We start from the raw sequence: 20711 nt of genomic DNA, 5'->3' as shown, positions 1-20711 counted from the left end.
ATCAGCACTGCACTGGGTCACATCAATGAATAAATCCTACACTACACATAACCAACTACAAAACTACTAAATATGATCGTGGACATTACTCTAATCAACATAGATCTTATCTGTATTACGTTTACATTATGAACAGTACAAATTCATCCCTATTGCATCAATTAATACAAGAAAGCATATAACAGAACATGCTAATAGCGAACTAGTATGCTAACCGCGAACTGTTATACTAAGCGCTAAACACTTCAATACAATACAACAATACAAGTCAATACAAACACTATAACGTCCTGAAACACACTTACTTGTAGCAGGAACGCACACAATGCCTCACATATGCAATTGAACAAAGATGATTCACTAATAATATATTTAACCCTCGGCCACAACTGCCACAGGCTACGCGAGAAACTTATGGAAACGTATTCATAACTGTCAAAACTGACGCGTTGCTAGGCAACGCCATAATCAACGTAGTCTTTTGTACAGTATTTTTGTGACAATTTGTCACTGTATAGAAAAATCCATGCTGCAGACTTGCCAATGGGATATTACATTTCAAATGCATTACTTTGAAGATCCTCAAGGGCCATGGCTTCAAGCTAAGAGTGAGAAGGGGTGTGGTCATCCCTAAATTTCCTTAAATGTTGTGTGTGTGTGCTTGCGCGTGTCAAATTTGATTTATATCAATCATTTTTGAAGATATGAAGTTGCCTTTGCACATGGCAACATGTTGTAGTGTCACACGGTTCAAAAGTAGCGTGTGTTACAAAAGTCCAACTTTGACCTGTTGGTGGCGCTAGAGTGGTCTAATGAGAGCCATGAAACTTGGTGTGAATGAAGAAGGGACTGTCCTTAATGCGTACACGTGCCAAATTTCACAAAAAGTTACCATATGGTTCTAGGGGCTGCCATTGACTCCCATGGTACTAACAGAATAATACTAACAGATACAATAGGTTACCTCCTACCGGAGGAAACCTAATGACAAAAGAAGAAGAGTTAAAAAGAAAATCATGGTTGTGTTTAAAAAACTGGGGGACAGATAATTGTTCTCATGAATCCTGAGGAAAATCCAGTGGCCCCATTGCACCCACAATCTCAGAAACACATTTCAAGACATACTGAGCAGAACAACTACCACAGGAGTTGACGGTCTATGTAATGATTGATGGGATGGGCTGGCTAATAGAATGTATGACTTTCTTGAGTTGAGCTTTGGCCTTACGCAAGCTGTTGTATCTTGAATAAACTCACTCTCTGATGAGCAGTGCTGGCTCTGTCTTTACAGTAGTCAGGGAAATCTTCTCAGTTTGAGCCTGAAAAAACTAAACAATGATTGGGCGGAATTTAAAAAATGTCCTTGTCGTATCCTTTGGATTTGTATCCCTCTTCATAGCATATGAAGGACTGCAGAGTTTACAGGTAATAAGAACATGTCTGGTACATACGTGTGTAGGTGTGTTTATTCAACAAAGTAGAATGCACAAATATTGACGTGTTATCATTACTGTATATTAAATGATGTGGACTAAGTTGTGCATTTTCTGTTAAAAGCTTAAATGATTTGGCAGAGATTCATATTTGAGTTCATGATGTACATTTAGGATATTTACAAATATGGTGCACTTTCAAATGTCAAATTTGTGTTAAGAGAAGTTAAGAAGTTATCTTATTGTCATGTACAAACAAGAATGCAAGTTCCAGAAATAACTAGTTTTATTTAACAATGTTCATCTTACGCAGCTGATGGTAAAACTGAAAGGATTTAATTTGAATCTGTGTGTCAAGATCATTTAACAGGTTGTGATTCATAGTTTTCATTCATAGAAATTCAGACATGTAAAAATGATGTGTTGTCTTATTTTTGTCTTTGTACTTACTGTTGTTTTGTGTGTCCCAAACCAGAGCAGCCTGAATGCTGAGGAGGGCATGGGCGTAATCTCTCTGAGTGTGATATATGCCTCCATCAATGTATCCTCCATGTTCCTGCCTCACATCCTCATCAAAAACCTGGGCTGCAAATGGACAATTGTGGCCTCAATGTGTTGCTATATCACATACTCGTTTGGGAACCTCTACCCTGGCTGGTAAATGAGACATCTTTAATTCTCCAAATCATATAAATGTGCCGTGCCATAGTTAATGTATGTAATCTAACATACTGCATGTTTATGGCCATCATTGAAGGTTAATACTATGAGGATGACACACTAATGTGAGTAATTTAGTCAAACAACACTAGAAAATACATCCATTTTGAAAGTAAAACTTCTAGTTTGTAAAAGGCAAATTAAAATGTAACTGTCACGGAACGTAATGGATCAGCCGGGAGTTTTCAGGGAGTTTAATACAAACACAGTCACGAACGGGGCACACAGAAACACAGGGAATACTAATTAACCAAACCGCAACGCATCTCCTCAACCCGGCTTGGGAAGACGTCGTCAGGGGATGAGGCCGGACATGCAGCACCAGTTGCTGGGGGAGTCAGCGACGCCCTTGGTGTTGCCCTCAGCTACGTCCTTAACGTTGGCATCGTCGCCATCGGAGACACCTGAGATACCTGGGACCGGTGTAACAGGCCTTAGTATACCCCCGGCCCGGACTATACCCGGGGTTAAAGGGGCCTAGGCTAGATTATACCCCGGGTATAATATGGCCTAGGCCAATGTATACCCCGGGGTTTAAATTGGCCTAGGCCAATTCATACCCCCTCGGGCCAGATTATACCCCCATGATATCAGTAGTGTTGAGTGATATACACAAGAATTACTTAATTTTTCAACATTTTATTGGGGGTCAGCTTTGTCAGGTAAGTTAAGTGAGAGAGCTCATCGACTTAAATCTTAAAACTGTAAAACATAGACTTTTATTACTTAAAAACTGAAAAAATATTAGACTTCCACAAAGATCAAAGATTACTACGTCCTGAAACTTCAACTTCTAAATGTTCAAAGTTAAATGCTGAAAACAACATCTAAACATCCACAAAGATCAAAGATTACTTCAACACCTCCCATAACAATATCACATAATCATTGACAAGTACTAGATTTTTTTGTGTCACACCGTTTATTTCCCGTTATTCCAGTGCATTGTGTTTTATTTTCTGTCAAGTTATAATAAGAGTGTCCAGATATTCTTTTTCTTCCAGTACCAGAAAATTAAAATACCACTTCAAAATTATCAGTTTTTCTGGTTTTACCATTTATTGATATGTGTTTGAGTAAAATTAAAATTGTGTTTTATTTTATTAACTACTGACAACATTTCTACCAAATTTCCAATAAAAATATACTTTTTGCAGAAAAATTACAATTGGTCAAATAACAAACGTTGTCCTGGAAGAAAAACTTGCTTCCTTTTGCTCTGGCAATGTTCCCCAACTTTGAGGAGTGGTTTTTACAGCAGAACAATGCTCAATGCCACACAGGCCAGTGAAGGTGTGGATAAAAGACCACCAGATCAGGACCCTGTCATGGCCAGCCCAATTCCCAGACCTGAATCCTGTTCAAAACCACTGGATTGTGATCAAGATGAAGATGGATGGTCACAAGCCATCAAACAAAGCCGTGCTGCTTGAAATTTTGCGCCCGAAGTAGCGTAAAGTAACCCAACGGCAATGTGAAAGATTGGTGGAGAGCATGCCAAAACACATGAAAGTTGTGATTGTAAATCAAGGTTATTCCACCAAATATTGATTTCTAAACTCTTCCTTAGTTAAAGCATTAGTATTGTGTTGTTCAAAATGAATATGAGCTTGTTTTCTTTACATTATTAGAGATCTGAAAACACTGCATATTTTTTGCTATTTTGACCAATTGTCATTTTTGTTGGCAAACAAATGCTCTAAATGACAATATCTGTATTTTAAATTTGGTAGAAATGTTTTCAGTAGTTAATAGAATAAAACTTAAATTTTCATTTTACTTTAACACATACCAATTAATAGTCAAACCAGAGAAACTGATAATTGTGATAACTGATAAAAAGTGATCTCTTAATTTTCTGGTATTGGAAGAAAAAGAATAGATATCTGGACACTCTTTTATTATAACGTGACAGAAAATAAAACACAATGCACTGCAATAACGGGAGATAAACGGTGTGGCTTCAAAAATAGGTTTGGAGAACACAAAAAACCTCGAGAGGCACCTGAAAGCGCACAACCCTGTAATTTATGTTATGCCAAATAAGCTAGTACTTGTCAATGATTATGTTATGTGATGTCGTTATGTGAGGTGTTGAAGTAAACTTTGATCTTTGTGAATGTTAAGATGTTGTTTTCAGCATTTAACTTTGAACATTTATATTGTAGCGAGGACTTGCTAGTCTTAGAAGTTGAAGTTTCAGGATGTAGTAATCTTTGATCTTTGTGGAAGTCTAATATTTTTTCAGTTTTTAAGTAATCAAAGTCTATGTTTTACAGTTTTAAGATTTAAGTCAATGAGCTTTCTCACTTAACTTACCTGACAAAGTTGACCCCCAATAAAATGTTGAAAAATGAAGTAATTCTTGTGTATGGGCCATTCTACCGAATTCGTGTAATATGCAGTCCCTCAACAATAAAAACTATTTACAAAACAATTAGGTATTTAGGCATAGATATTTAATTAGAAAATGTTATGGTCTATATAAACCCAATGCATTACATGAGATAGTGATAAGCTAAATATATACAAAATCATCATTTATAGGGTACTTTCTATTGGGAAGTAGCTGTCCCCAACCCTGACATCTAAATTTCAATGCCTTTAAATAACACTTTTCAATTTTTTTAGATTTTTTTCAATGATTTAATTCCAAAGATCTTTATGATTGGGTTGAAACAAAACTTGGAATATTTAGATTTATTGTGGGTTTAATTTTTAAATCAATTTTCTATACTCAAAAAATCATGTCCCTAGTTTTCATGTCACTACCGAAACACAAGAGTTTTAGTCCATTGGCTGAGCATGTGTTTTAGCCACGACTCTGCATTTTTGACCATGCAGTGACACTGCATCTCTGACCCTCATGGTTGAATGGTAAGTAGCTAAATTCCATAGTTTTTATATAAATGTGTTCCAAAGTCTGAAAATCAACGTGTAACCTTAAGAATTGTCACTACCGAAACGCATGTTTTCTTCAATTAAGTAAACCTTTTGGGGTTTCATGGAAAATCTTATGTTTGTATGTGTGTTCACCTCTTCAAAGATGTGTTTGCATGCCGTGTGCTTGTTAGAATTCTTTATTTATGCTTAAAGTTAGCTAGAATTGTCACTACCGAAACAGTCACTACCGAAACACATGGTAGTGACCTGATGATTTCAGTAGTGACAAAATGAAATGGTATGTAGTTCAATCCCATAATTTTTAAATAAATGTGTTGTGTGGACTAAAGGGCGGCCCAGAGCACCTTTTGGAAGATTTTGGGAGAGAAATGAACATCCATCCAACAGTGCAGTCACTACCGAAACACTGGATGTCACTACCGAAACAGTGCAGCACTACCGAAACACAGGATGTTTTGTAAAAAATTAAGTATATTGAGTAATCAACTAAAATGTTATGATACTGATTGGATTAATGTATGTTCAATTTCATCAATCAACAACTCTGGAATCAATATGATCAGTATTTTGCATTTTACAAAGAAATATTGCACTTAGATTTTGATGAATTGTATAAATTGAACTTGAACATTTGGTAAAAAATTCATTTTTATGGATTTCATTTTGAAAACCTTCAAGAAATATTTGTAAAAATACTCTTCAGAGAAGGGAAGGAAACACAATCTGAACAGGTCAATAATAATACTTTTTTTACTATAGTAAATGTGATGTTTCGGTAGTGACAATTTTTGGAAGAGGAAAAACATTCCAACACATTCTGAAAATACAATATAAAAATTGACTGTTCTTTTACTAGATAAGTGTACTTTAGATATGGTACATTATACATACGGACAAAGTTTTGGGAATAAAACATACAAAAAATCAAAATATTTCTGACCTGTCTTTGCACCAATTCGGTAGAATGGCCCGTATATCACTCAACACTACTGATATCATGGGGGTATAATCTGGCCCAAGGGGGTATGAATTGGCCTAGGCCAATTTAAACCCCGGGGTATACATTGGCCTAGGCCATATTATACCCGGGGTATAATCTAGCCTAGGCCCCTTTAACCCCGGGTATAGTCCGGGCCGGGGGTATACTATGGCCTGTTACACCGGGATTGCAGGAACTGGGACTGAAGGAACTGGTGTATCTAGGACTGAAGGAACTGGTGTATCTAGGACTGAAGGAACTGGTGTATCTAGGACTGAAGGAACTGGTGTATCTGGGACTGAAGGAACTGGTGTATCTGGGACTGTAGGAACTGGTGTATCTGGGACTGTAGGAACTGGTGTATCTGGGACTGAAGGAACTGGTGTATCTAGGACTGAAGGAACTGGTGTATCTGGGACTGTAGGAACCGGTGTATCTGGGACTGAAGGAACTGGTGTATCTGGGACTGAAGGAACTGGTGTATCTAGGACTGAAGGAACTGGTGTATCTGGGACTGTAGGAACTGGTGTATCTGGGACTGAAGGAACTGGTGTATCTGGGACTGCAGGAACTGGGGCGCCTGGGACTGCAGGAACAGCACTGTGTAGCGAAGAGTTTATCCAGTCAGGAAATTCAACGCGACCTGCAAAACACCTTGTCAGCACACTGCTCGGCTGCTACATTGGTAAAAACTGGGCATTGTGTTTAAAATAAAAACGAATGGAAACGTTTCTTTAGTTGGCCCCAGCAGACAATCCTGAAAACTATTTAACCTGTAATTTTCTTATGACGCCTCCTAACTAGTAACCAGCATGCACTAGAGCCATTCATAATAGGATGCACTTGGGCCCGCCATAACTACCTTACGCCACTGTGCTATACACTACCCCTCCATCCAACCCCCCCCCCCCCGCCCTTAAACGCTGAAGTGTCCTCTTTTTCACAAACTCAAATTTGTTCACCCTAGCTTTTGTCTAAAACTAGCAATCAAACTAGCTAACAGTTAACCAGTCACTGTATAGACATATTTAGAGAACAAGTGCAGTCAAGTGCAGTTTTCCATTTGTTTACAAATGTTCAACACACACACATGCACACTCTCACACACTTATGTATGCACAAGCTAATGCTAACTGTTGGCTAATGCAGGGCCACTCTCATTCCCACCTCGGCCATCCTCGGTCTGGGAGGCTCTTCTTTGTGGTCGGCCAAATGCACATACTTGACCATCAGTGGAAACCGACAGGCTGAGAAAGACAACAAGAAAAATGAGGACACCATCAACATGTACTTTGGAGTCTTCTTCTTCATATTTCAGTCATCTGTAGTGTGGGGAAACCTCATGTCATCCCTCATCTTCGGGCAAGATGCAGAAATACGTAGGTACAGGAGACTCATACAAACAAATCAGCCGTAAATTGTTACATATGTTAAAGTAACAGAATGTAGCAATTTTACTTAAGGGTAAGGGTTAGGATTAGCAATTTTTCCTTAAAATATAAGCTTTAAAAAAATTGGGGCGCTACAATGGCTTTGAACGTTTCTGGAAGCCGCCTGAATAGTACTTTCTGCCGGACTAGTGAGTAACTTATTTGCCATCTTGCTTTGTCTTGTGTTGCACTTGCTTGATGTTTGACTGAAAGTGGTTGACTCACTAGTTTGTCATAGTGGCAAAGTAAGCACATTTCAACAGGTTTGGCTAGGTTTAGCCGCTAGCATCTCATTAGCGATAAGCAATTCCTCTATGGTGCTGCTTTAATAACCGAGTTTAATACTTGCATAAACATTAATATGGAACAGGATATAATGCATGATAGTTTTGCTGTTGTTATGTACTATGAGATGTCGGTTTGTTTGCAGCTGACATTCCAGAGGACCAATTCCAGTACTGCGGTGCAGCACTGTGTAGCGAAGAGTTTATCCAGTCAGGAAATTCAACACGACCAGCACAACACCTTGTCAACACACTGCTCGGCTGCTACATTGGTAAAAACTGGGCATTGTGTTCAAAATGAAAACGAATGGAAACATTTCTTAAGTTGGCCCCAGCAGACAATCCTGAAAAATATTTAACCTGTAATTTTCTTATTACTGCTTTTTTGTAAAATAGTGTAGCGACCTGTATGTGTTGATATGTTCATGTTTATGTTCATTGTGATGTCTGTGCGCCTGTGTGCCTGTGTCAGTGGCAGCCGTGGCCTACTGGTCAAGGTTTCAGGCTGGATACCGAAGGGTGGCAGGTTTGATCCCCGACCAGTAGGAAAAATGTTGGCGGGGGGAAGTGGTAGACCACTGCTCTCCCATGCCCACATCCACGGCTGAAGTGCCCTTGAGCAAGGCACCTAACCCTGATCACTGCTCCCCGGTTGCCGCCAAAGGCAGCTCACTGCTCCGGGTTAGTGTAACTTCACTTCACTGTGTGTGTGTGTCACTTCCCTGGATGGGTCAAATGCAGAGAGTGTGTGTGTCTACACCAAGTGCCATAGAGTCACTTTTCACTTTCACTGTGTCATTGCTCTCTGTCAGCCGCGGCAGCTTATGTGCGGGCTGCTATGCGCTGCAGGGGGCTGGCAGAGTAGTGGTCAGACAGACAGCTGGATAGGATAACCTGTTTCTTATTGTTGAGCCGCTTCGTGCTCGCGGTTCTGTAGTAAGAAGTCACAGTTATTTACGTGAGAGTACCCGGTGTTATAAGGGCCTTGATGCTAAGCAATAAAGTAATCATTCTGTAAACCCTCTCTGTGAAGTGACTGAGATCGCTACAATAGTATTGGAAACCTTTTAGCTGTGGATATATGCACACCTTTCAAGCTTTACCCAACGTTTTAACCAACAACGATTCCATATATGAATAAAGCTATATGAAGAATCATCAGATTCATAAAGAATCTATGAAGTTTGCAGATGTCACAACAGCCATAAACTTGTTAGTTATCTTCAACATGATGCCCTCCCACTCCCCAACTGCCAGTCAGTTGCTCTCAAGTTTCCGTGTAATGTGCCCAGTGATATGCAATAAAGGTTGTTAGAATAAGCAGAGACCCCACCCTGTAGTAAAACATAAGAATAGATTCTGAATCATAAGTTGAAAGAAATATTAAAGTTATGATATGAGACTGGGACAAATGTTTGTTTCATAACAGGTGTAGGGGTGTTGGCCGTGATTGTGGTGGCTGTGTTCCTGGATAACATCGACAGAGACATGGCTAGGGAGTTCAGGAGCAACAGGACGCCATTTTGTGATACCTTCTTGGCCACCTTCAAGCTTCTGAAAGACAAGAGGCTGCTCATGCTCATCCCCTTGACTATGTACAGTGGCTTTGAGCAAAGCTTCCTGTTTGGTGAATACACCAAGGTAAAGAGTCAGTTACATTTATTCATGTATATTAATGCTAAACTTCAACAATTTCTTCACTAGACACCTCAGGTCTTTTACCAGAAGCTCACTCATGAACGATAGCCTGATAGCTACAGGCCTATAGATCAATATCTGCCAAACAGCTTGCACATTCAAACTTAATTTATTTTTATTGTATTCAGCTTATTATCTGATGTTTGAGTATTGTGTCAGCCTCAGGGAGACTGTTTCTATAGATGTAGACTAAGGTGCTTAGCACTAGGTCATGGCTTTGGGGGCACACAGATAAACTGGATACCTTTATTGTGTTGTAAGTTGTGCACATGTAACGGAGGTAATGTTCCCCTCGCTGTTTAACTCTCTGCGTTGTGTTTCAAGAAGGACACATCCACCGACCTGATATGCAAACTTTTATTGCAGCTTCCTGATAAATGAAATGAAGAAAATAAAAGCATTCAGACAAAAGCTAGCCAGTCGCTCAGCTCCCCTGTCACATACATCCAGAGAAAGGGAGCTTGCGCACAAAACACGTGCATAATATACATAAATGTCTAACGTGACCCACCTGATAAATGAAATGAAGAAAATAAAAGCATTCAGACAAAAGCTAGCCAGTCGCTCAGCTCCTGTCAACATAAATCAGGCAAACCACGTAAATTACTATGTACAAAACTAGCTCAATCATATTGCCACATGTAGGCTAATAAACTTGTTAGCCTCTGTTTGAAAGACATTTACCTACCCCTGTCACATACATCCAGAGAAAGAGACAGAGGTAAAGAAGAACCCAGAGATAAAGAAGTCATCACGCCTACTTCAAAACAATGTTTCCAAACAAACACGGGAACCAATTATCTGCTTCTTGACCGTTCTAGAGAATTAACCCATGAAGGGAGGGAAATTCAGGGAAGCATATTTAACCCTGTTACACTCACCCCCACTGACTTCACTGAATTGACATCAATAAAATAAAAACTATATAAAAAAATAATAAATGCAGGGAAAGTGTAACCCATAATAAGGACCGGAGGTCCACCAGCATCAGAGTGCTGTCCGTTAACGGACTAGAAGAGGAAAGGAGCCAGCTAGAGGGGTTAACTAGGCCCTAACTCATCATAAGAAAAGGTGCCATATACACCTTGCTATTGAGGGGTACACCTACCTACAACCATAGCCTAATATAAAAAGGCAGAATATAAACATTTCTCCCCACAAGGGGGAAATACATTTTCTTTTTTTTTTTTTTCCAAAAGAAAACTTATCAAATATACATCAATAAACCTGTACATCCGATCTACACAGCTCCTCTAAGGAGATTCCGCACCCACTGAAGAGCCATAGTCTGTATAAGCCTCTTCACAGGCCTAACAAGTCTACCCTGCCTGGTGTATAACCCACCCCCATAATGACCAGGTGAAGCACGTGTGTGGGCAGTAGACTTAATTGTTGAGGGGGGTTCCACGGACAAAGACACCTCAGCACTATCCCCTGGCACAGCACAGGCAGGATTGCTGTTGTCCAAAGACAGCACAGTGCTTACTGAGTCCAAATGAACTGTATCCGGAGCCACTTGAATCCCCTGTGAATCCCCTGTGTCGCTACTGTGAGAAGTGGAAGCACCAAGAATCCCAGCCACCCACGAAGCTGTGCGGTCGACAGATGCATTGTCCCCACTGGACCCTGAGACAAAAGCCTCACTAAGACTACCCCCAGAAAATGAGAGATTCTCCTCATCATCCACATCGGTCAGTGGCAGGAAGTTAACTGGCATGATGAGGTTCCTATGTACGGTTTTCACAGTACCTGATGGGCTCCTGATGTGGTATGTGTGTGTCCTACTATTCACAGTGACAACAGTGTAAATAGTCCCCTCCCACCTATCTGCCAGTTTCTTCTTGCCCCGTTCACCCTTGTTAGCCAGTAAAACTCTGTCACCCACATTAACCAAGTGTCCCTTAGCCTTTCTATTATACAGCTCCGTCTGACGAAGCTGTTGTTTCTCTGCGTTGGTCTGCGCCAGAGTCATAGCCTCCCGCAAATCCCTCCCTAAGGATGCCACATACGTGTCGATGTCAACTGTCTCCCCGTCCAGCAAAACACTTTCGAACATCAGGTCTACAGGCAACCTAGGAGTGCGACCATACATCAAATAGAAAGGGGGGTACCCTGTGGTCTCATGAACTGTGCAGTTATAGGCAAAAGCGAGGCCATTCAACATTTGAGGCCACTTAGCCTTTGACCTAGGTGGTAGAGCCCTGATCATATTCCCTAGAGTGCGGTTCATTCTCTCTACCTGACCATTCCCCATGGGTTGATAAGGGGTGGTGTGGGACTTTTCCACCCCAGCCAGTTGGAGCATCTCCGCAATTAAAGAGCTCTCAAAATTAGCCCCCTGGTCAGAATGAATACAAGCTGGAAACCCATAGACACAGAAGTACTTGTTCCATAGGACCCGAGCCACAGATTTCGCCGACTGACTAGGGCATGGGAAGGCACATGCCAGCTTAGTGAAGTGGTCAGTCACTACTAAAACATCAACAGACTTATTATTGGAGTCTTCTGCAGACCAAAAATCTATGCATACTAACTCAAGAGGTGCTGAGGAAGTAATGGAAACGAGAGGAGCCCTAGCCTCAGGTTCCGGAGCCTTGCTCACTACACATCTCTTGCACCTCTGGACGTAAGCCCGGACATCTTTCTCAAGTGTGTCCCAATAAAACCTCTGTCTGGCCAACCATAGAGTACGCTGCTGACCCTGATGACCAGCCTCATCATGTACGCCTTCTAGAACCATGAGCCTTAGTGCCTCAGGTACCACATACTGGAAAGCATTCTTTTTGGACACCGGGTTCTTAGACACCCTATACAGCACACCCAACCTTGTGGTGAGTTTACTCCATTGCCTCAGGGTTTTAAGGGTCTCCTGGGACTCGTGTACCCGCTCCCGCCTGGACGGACGACGTCCCCTGTCAACAAAGAACCTGACCCTGGAAATGGTAGCATCTTGACACTGCTTGTCATATAGTTCGTCATGGCTGAGCACTGGCAAAGGATTTTGGCCAGACATGGACATAGCCTTCAACTGCTGAGCATGAGAGACGGCCCTAAGCCTAGCACCGTCCCCCCAATGGTGAGAAGACTGTAATACAGCAGACACTTCTTCACGCGAGACTCTTCCACCCACCTCAAACCTTACAGCATGTGCAGCCCCGACACACACATCGTCGGGCCCAGAAACCACCCGCCGTTCCCTCGCTTCAGAAAGCTCAGTGGACAAGCGAAACATGTCCTGGACTGCATCAACTTGCAAGTTCTCTGCCTCTTGGAGCAGATCAGCATATGGCGTTCTGGTCAAGCGGTGCATAACTCTAGGCCTCACAAAAGGCTCCCTGCTAAGAGCATCTGCCACCACATTCTTGGGACCTGGAATATACAAAATATCAAAATCATACGGTGCTAGCTTAGCCACCCAACGCTGCTCGCATGCATCCAGTTTCGGCTTTGTCAAAATATACTTAAGTGGGTTATTATCAGTCCACACTGTGAACTTGTGACCCCGCAGCCAGTGACTAAATTTATCACAAATAGCCCACCTCATGGCGAAGAACTCGAGCCGATGAGCAGGATATTTAGACTGGGCATGATTCAATGACTTGCTTGCAAAGGCAATGGGCCGAGCTTTGTCTAGATTAGGTTGCACCTGGGACAGTACAGCTCCAAGACCACTAGTGGACGCATCAACAGACAGCAGAAAAGGCTTAGTGAAATCTGGATGAGCTAGAGGCACACTATTCACCAGTGCAGACTTAAGGGCCTGAAAAGCCTCTGAACACTCAGGGGACCAGTCTTGAGGGCAGAGCTTTCTCCTTTGCACTGGCCTACTCACCCCCTTATTCCTACGTGGCCTTTTTGACCCACCTGTAAGTACAAACAGTGGCCTAGCAAGCACAGAACAGTTCTCAATGAAATGCTGATAGTAAACCACCATACCAAGGAAGGAGCGGATCTTACTAGCTGAGGGTGTGGCACCATCAGCCTCCATCAAATCTGACTGCGAGACATTCACAATAGCCTCAACCTTGTCTGGATCACTTGCAACCCCCTCCTGAGAAACTATATGACCAAGAAATTTCACAGATTTCCTTAGAAATTTACACTTTGCAGGCGACAACTTTAGGTTGTGTTCCCTCAACCTCTCAAAAATCATTCGCAATCGCTGCAAACTCTCTTCTTCAGATCTCCCAAAACATAACAGGTCATCCAAATAACAGAGAAGGCTTACGAAATTTTGATCCCCAAATATGGAGAGCATCATTCGCATGAAAGAGGCGGGGCTATTACATAAACCCTGCGGGAGCCTGTTATATTCATGCAATCCTAATGGAGATGAAAAGGCGGTATACTTCTTATCATCCTCATGCAAAGGCATGTTGTAATAACCTGAGGTTAAATCCATAGTGGAAAAGAACACATTACCACCTAAAGCAGCAAGGACATCCGCTTGGTGAGGAAGTGGGTGAGCATCCTTAACCGTGCGCGTGTTAAGCCACCTAAAGTCAGTGCATAATCGCAGGTCCCCGTTCTTTTTCCACACCAGCACTAATGGAGAAGCATACTCACTACTAGATTTTCTAATTATCTCCTTTTCCTCCATTTCATCCAAAGTCTCTTTCAACTTCTGATAATGTGCTGGGGACAACCTGCGATATGGCAACCTGAAAGGACGGTCATCTGTTAACCTGATCCTATGGCAAAACTCGCGCGCCTCACCACAGTCAAGCTTATGCCGAGAAAAGATAGACTCGTATTCCTTTATCAGATCAACTAACTTGTCCTTCCCACAAGGAGAGGCCTGACAATCGTCAATGGGAATAGACCCTAGTCCGAGGCCCTGCAATGTACTGTCAACATTCCCAACCACACCACCAGAGTCACTGTTAACAGACAAACTGCCATGAGAACTGCCTGACCTCACCGTAGCTACATTCTGTGACATCAAGCCATGATCAAAATCCTCCAGAGCAATGCACGGGTACACATCTGCTACCTTTGCATTCCGGCGCAATGTAACTGCGTCGGGCGTGGGATTAACAATCTTAACCGGAAGCCACCCATCTCCCCACATAGGAGAGACAATACGTCCAACAAGCATCTGTCTATTTATGCAGCGCGTAGTGCTGGGCTCCACAACAACCGTGCTGCCAACAGAGATATGCGTTTTCGGAGGCAACCTGGCCCACACCAGATGCTCAGTCATAGGTTGGAGTGTGACTGCACTCTTCAGCCTCAGTGTACCCACTTTATCTGGAATGGACTCACCTCTCCATCTCTCCAAATTTGATAAAAGGCGTAAAAACTGGCTGCTATCACCCTGACCTGCTCCATCAGGCTGACTCACAACCCGCCAGAAGGCATCACTGGACTTAAATTGCCTGATTAGAGGCTTCAACACATTAGTGCCAACAATCAATGGATCCACCTGTCCCTTGATAATCAACACAGGAACTTCAAACTTGAATCCATACATCTCAATGACCATGTCAAGCACACCAAGAGGACTAGTCTGTTTACCACCGCAACCAACCAGGACAATATCCACAGGAGTTGGAGACTCACCAAGCAACACCCCTGCTTCCCTCAGACGTGGCACAACGTCTGCACTAAGCGTGGTCGCCATAGACCCAGTATCCAACATCCCCTGTACTTCAACCTTGCCCTGCACTAAAACCGATGCATAAAACAAACTGTCACTCTGTGACACTCTCATGGTGTTCTGCATGACTACTCTGCTTGACTTTGGTAAGGTTTCACACAAATACGAATACACAGACTCCATGTCATCATTCAAACTGGAGGGTAAACTAAGCTGCCTGCCACTGCCCTCCCCTGAATGGAGGCTCACCAGTTTCCCTGAAACGGCTTCCGCATCTGTGCCGGGTCCACCGCCACAGGCATAACATCCCGACTCCTACCTAGAGACCTACTCTGACATTGAAGTCGTGTGTGGCCAGGGCTGAAACACAGAAAGCACAAATTATGCAATCTACAATGTGACTGAGTAGTGTGGTCGGAACTCTGGCACACTCCACATCTGAGGTTGCGCGTCACACTTTGCCTAGGCTGGCCAGCAACTTGCGCATTACACACAACCATCTTTTCTACCAGGTCAAGTAACCTGTCAAGTTTGGTATCCTCTACAGCTTCACTAGCTGGCTTGCCCACCCCCACTGCAGACTCACCAGTCGGCAAACTGCTGACCACCGCCCCACTTACAGATGTGGCTGTCAAAGTGGTGTGCTGAGATACACGGCCCACCTTTCCCGCACGGCTCCTCAAAAACTCATCCAACTGTGCTTGGACTTCACAGGCCGTCCACATAGTCTGTGGCTTACTCATGAACATCAGGGACAGGTCTTTGTCAGGGCAATGCCTAATAAACATGGCCGCAACCTCTACCGTTTGCGGATGTAATGCCTCACCGCCTTTTCCCATAGACTGCTCAACCACCTCAGCTGCCTTGTTCAGCCTGATCCAGTAGTCCAATGGCTGCTCACTGGCATACGGCAAAGTAGCATAAAAATCCGCCAGTGGCATACCTGAACGCACCACTGAATCAAAGTGCTGCCGGAGCACCCCAAAAACAGTCTCCACATCACCAGAGTCAAACACATGACTATTGCTGCGCAGCCAAATGCGGACTACATCTCTAGCCCTGCCCACCAGTCTGCCCACCAACTCATCCACACATTCCCGCCCGGTGTAGCCACTTCTACTTAAATATGCTCTCAATAAACCCTCCCATTCAGACAGAGAGAACTTATCACTGCTATCACCTCTGAAGAACGGCGGCTCTTTTATCTGTGATTTAAGGACCAGATTTAACTGTGAGCCATCTATAAAGGAACCACCCCCCGGTAAATGGCCAGTAGATAGAGATGGAGAACCAGAATGCATGGTATGCAAAATATTTGCACTGACTGCCTGACTAATGTTAGAACTGATATCCCTAACTTGTTCACTGGTCAGCACCGTAGGGGTATCAGACCTAGTAGATGCCTGGTGCACAGGTGTAGAAAATGAGATCCTATTCCTAACACTGTCGTCACCCACCAACCCAGGACTACCTGAAGGACTATATGTAGGAAAGCCCCTCCCCCTCCCAACACTGAAATAGTAACCACCAGTAGGCTCCATAATAATACACGTTATAAAAAAAAAAAAATTCGAGAAAGACAAAAAAAAAAAAATCGAGAAAGAGAAATAAAAAAAAAAATCCAAAATGATATTAAACAGTGTTTCTATTCAAACATATTCATTGTTCATTTGCACCGCCTCACTGACAGAGACAACGGACGCAATCACCCTTGCAATGCACTCAGTACAGTTCAAAAGATACACGGTGATGTATGCACGCGCATCCAGCCTCGACCATGCAGCAAGGTCAATAGCAGCGCAAGTCGGCGATGGTCCCAGGTCGGCGTTGCTGTCGTAGCTAGCCCAGTGTTCGGCATTCAGCTGAACAGAAATCCGGGTCGTCGCGGCACCACTGTAACGGAGGTAATGTTCCCCTCGCTGTTTAACTCTCTGCGTTGTGTTTCAAGAAGGACACATCCACCGACCTGATATGCAAACTTTTATTGCAGCTTCCTGATAAATGAAATGAAGAAAATAAAAGCATTCAGACAAAAGCTAGCCAGTCGCTCAGCTCCCCTGTCACATACATCCAGAGAAAGAGAGCTTGCGCACAAAACACGTGCATAATATACATAAATGTCTAACGTGACCCACCTGATAAATGAAATGAAGAAAATAAAAGCATTCAGACAAAAGCTAGCCAGTCGCTCAGCTCCTGTCAACATAAATCAGGCAAACCACGTAAATTACTATGTACAAAACTAGCTCAATCATATTGCCACATGTAGGCTAATAAACTTGTTAGCCTCTGTTTGAAAGACATTTACCCAGTGATGCCAACTCGTACGAATTGATCCGTATTAATACGAAAATGTGGTGGAAATACGGCGATACGAATATAATGACTCATTCATACGAATTTAGGGTCAACTTGCAATATTATTTAATGAATAGAATATTTGACGTAAGTCCAGAAATAAGCAAAAATGTGTCATGATTTGGCTTCCTGCTTACGAACGCGGAGGGCGCCATTCTTGTTTTGGCCGACGCTTGAGCTGATTGGTCGATATTATAGCTGCAGCGACACGGGAAGAGTATTTACTTTTGACGTTGATGGATAAAGTTAACTTGTCGCTTTTAGTTTACAAATGGCCACCACCAACATATTTGGGTACGTTTCTGTGATTGTTTTTAATCAACTACTGCTTAATATGGTACCCCAATCAAAGGATATTAAACTACTGATCAAGAATAAAACTTTCTTGACTCGAGCGATATATTTTTCAAACACAAATACGAATGGTCAACGCAGAATTTCCGTCGAATCAAGTTATATTTCTGTCAAAAGAGTGAGCTAAATGAAAAGACTGAAGTTGGAACAGATCGCATTTGTTGTCATCCCCGTGGCAACAAACTGACACGAGCACCGCTGCTGTCACTGCTCTTCTGGGCGTTGTCTAGCAGTACTTTCCACTTGACGGTATTCCGTATAATCGAGCTCCTTTCTTACTTCGCTCAATTTGCCTTACTGAGTCTTTTCATTTAGCTCAATCTTTTGTGGACGAACACTTTCTCATTTTTTATACGTGATCGAATATAGCATGCAACGTTACAATCTAAAATTATGGCTGAAAAAAAAGAAGCCATTTCCTAGGAATCAGACTTTCTCCCAGATACCAAGGAATACACTTCTATTAGTTGAAGTCCTGTGTAGTCATGCCTTTTGCACTATATGCCGGTCCACATTTAGCATTGCCCATAGTGGACTCTATGATGTTAAGACACACATGTCTGCCATCAAACACAAAACAGCCAGCACCCAAGTCCAGGGGAATAATAGTCTGCTGTCAATGGGTTTTGAGACCCAGTCCAGTGGCATGACCCTGACTGAGAAAGTCACCTTGATTTTATTTTATAAGGGTTGCATTTTGTGTACAGAAACTTATAAAATATGAGATACTTCCACCATAATATGAAAAGTTTGCCAAAATACACTATGACACAGCCAAATTCACGTGATTAAGAAAAGAGAGACCCTCTCAAAGTGAGCTTAAAGTCTATGAGTCTACGTTTGTAGGCTGAATGCCAAAATATTGTTTCTTTTACAAGTACATATCAACATTTTGCCCGTTGCACCCATTAACGCAGTACAGATTTCACTTAAGGAAAAATACTAATTTACTGGGGAAAATACTAATTTTGGAACCATTGAGTACAGATTGGCACACCACAATGTTGGCAATACTGTTTACCTACCCCTGTCACATACATCCAGAGAAAGAGACAGAGGTAAAGAAGAACCCAGAGATAAAGAAGTCATCACGCCTACTTCAAAACAATGTTTCCAAACAAACACGGGAACCAATTATCTGCTTCTTGACCGTTCTAGAGAATTAACCCATGAAGGGAGGGAAATTCAGGGAAGCATATTTAACCCTGTTACACACACTGAAATTGTTGTTTTCTATACATCTTCATTTCATACATTTCTACACCACTTATTGTGGTAGCTCTGGTATTTTCAACAAAGTTACATTTATTAATTTGTAATGCCATGAAGAAACTGATCCCTTTTTGAGTTTTTGGTGACATAAAAGAAACTAATTTCCTATTACTAATTTCTCCCCTCTAGAACTATGTCACCTGTGCATTGGGAATACATTTTGTTGGATACAGTGTGATTTCTTTTGGCGCAGCAAATTCACTGTGTTCCTTTGCATTCGGGAAGCTCGCAAGATACACAGGGAGAATTCCCCTGTTTTGTTTGGGTAAGACGACACTTCAGTGCAGATTAGCATAAGAGATGTTTACTTAGTTGGGGAGACATGTTCAGACTGCTGGACCTTTAACCAGTTGCTCTGTTGATCTCACAGCTGCTGTCACAAATCTCAGCTGCATCATTGCTCTCCTGCTCTGGAGGCCTCATTCAGACCAGCTTCCTGTGTTCTTTGTGTTTCCTGCTTTGTGGGGTATGGCAGATGCTGTCTGGCAAACCCAAACGAACGGTAAGTAACTCTGACCTTTCTGTCCGTGGATGGGCAGCTACGCTAGAAATGACTACAATGATATTTATTTTTTAAGGCGTAGATCACTTATTGCCACAATCATTTTGAGTCATTCTGTCTTTGTGTGACGAAATAACGGCCAATCATTCAAATTGCAGCACTCTATGGAATTCTGTTCGCTGATCACAAGGAGGCAGCGTTTGCCAACTTCCGCATGTGGGAATCCCTGGGCTTCGTCATAGCATTTGCATACAGCACCTTCATCTGCCTCTCCTACAAGCTGTACATTCTCCTGGCCATGCTTATTCTCACCATGATCACCTACCCCATGGTGGAGTACCATCACTATAAGAATCCAGTGTCTTCTGAAAGTCTCACCTTAAACACCACCACTGAGAAAGAGAAGGACACTTACATATAGGGAGATCATTCTGAAACAGCCCAAACTGTAGCTTTAAACATGAAACCCCCTGCTTTTTAATGATACAGAAGAGAAACCAGAGCACAATGAATATGACTGCCACTTGCACTCCTCCGCTGCGCGTCGGGGTTCTGTTACCTCGTCTGGATTTATTTTTGGATAATGACCTCCGAACAATACATTATCACTTACGTGATGTCTGCCATATTTGCATATGATGTGACATTTTACTCAGTATTTTCTGTGGGTGTTGTTTTTCTTCAAATGATACAGCACAATAATGTATTTATATATCACCATGAATTTATTATTCTTCCATGTCTATATTTTTCAAAAAGTTCCGACTGTACAAAAGTATACTGTTTGCATTTGTAAATGGGCCACATCTCTTTACGGTTTGTATGCACTTTACCTTTTTATCTAACCAGAACTGCTTTTATAGTACTATTTCTAAAGAAGATAAACCCTTAGATATGCACTTTTTCTGATGTGAAACAGCAAAGGCCAAATTGGCCACACTCTGTACAGCTAAATGGCCAGTCCTTATCTAATGATGTCAGAGATTTTACACAACTACATAAATGGACACATTTACAACAGTTAAGTGTGACCTTCTAGGTTTCTACAGTACCACAATGTTCTTGGAGATTTGAAATGCAAGACTGGAATGAAACTTTCCCAAAGATTTTTAGTCTTTTCCCCAAATTGTTGCCTGATTTTTTTCCCTGATTTTGTGTAGTCCTAAACTTAGTGATGA

The 20711-nt window shown here is 42.2% G+C and overlaps 1 protein-coding gene across 1 annotated transcript; it reads left to right on the top strand.

Annotated features, from left to right (window-relative positions):
- Window positions 1-1335: 1335 nt before the first annotated feature.
- On the top strand, window positions 1336-19954 carry LOC308360594 (protein unc-93 homolog A-like; the record flags this gene model as incomplete). The annotated part of the gene is made up of 8 exons (XM_080832606.1): window positions 1336-1425; window positions 1909-2090; window positions 7186-7415; window positions 7897-8022; window positions 9180-9391; window positions 19161-19296; window positions 19402-19533; window positions 19692-19954. 8 exons carry the CDS (start codon window positions 1336-1338, stop codon window positions 19952-19954), a joined length of 1371 nt encoding a protein of 456 aa, XP_080688732.1.
- Window positions 19955-20711: the final 757 nt, after the last annotated feature.

This window comes from Sprattus sprattus, assembly GCF_963457725.1.
Source record: "Sprattus sprattus genome assembly, chromosome: 2".
Classification (NCBI taxonomy): domain Eukaryota; kingdom Metazoa; phylum Chordata; class Actinopteri; order Clupeiformes; family Clupeidae; genus Sprattus; species Sprattus sprattus.
This window is presented reverse-complemented; position numbering and strand designations above follow the sequence as displayed.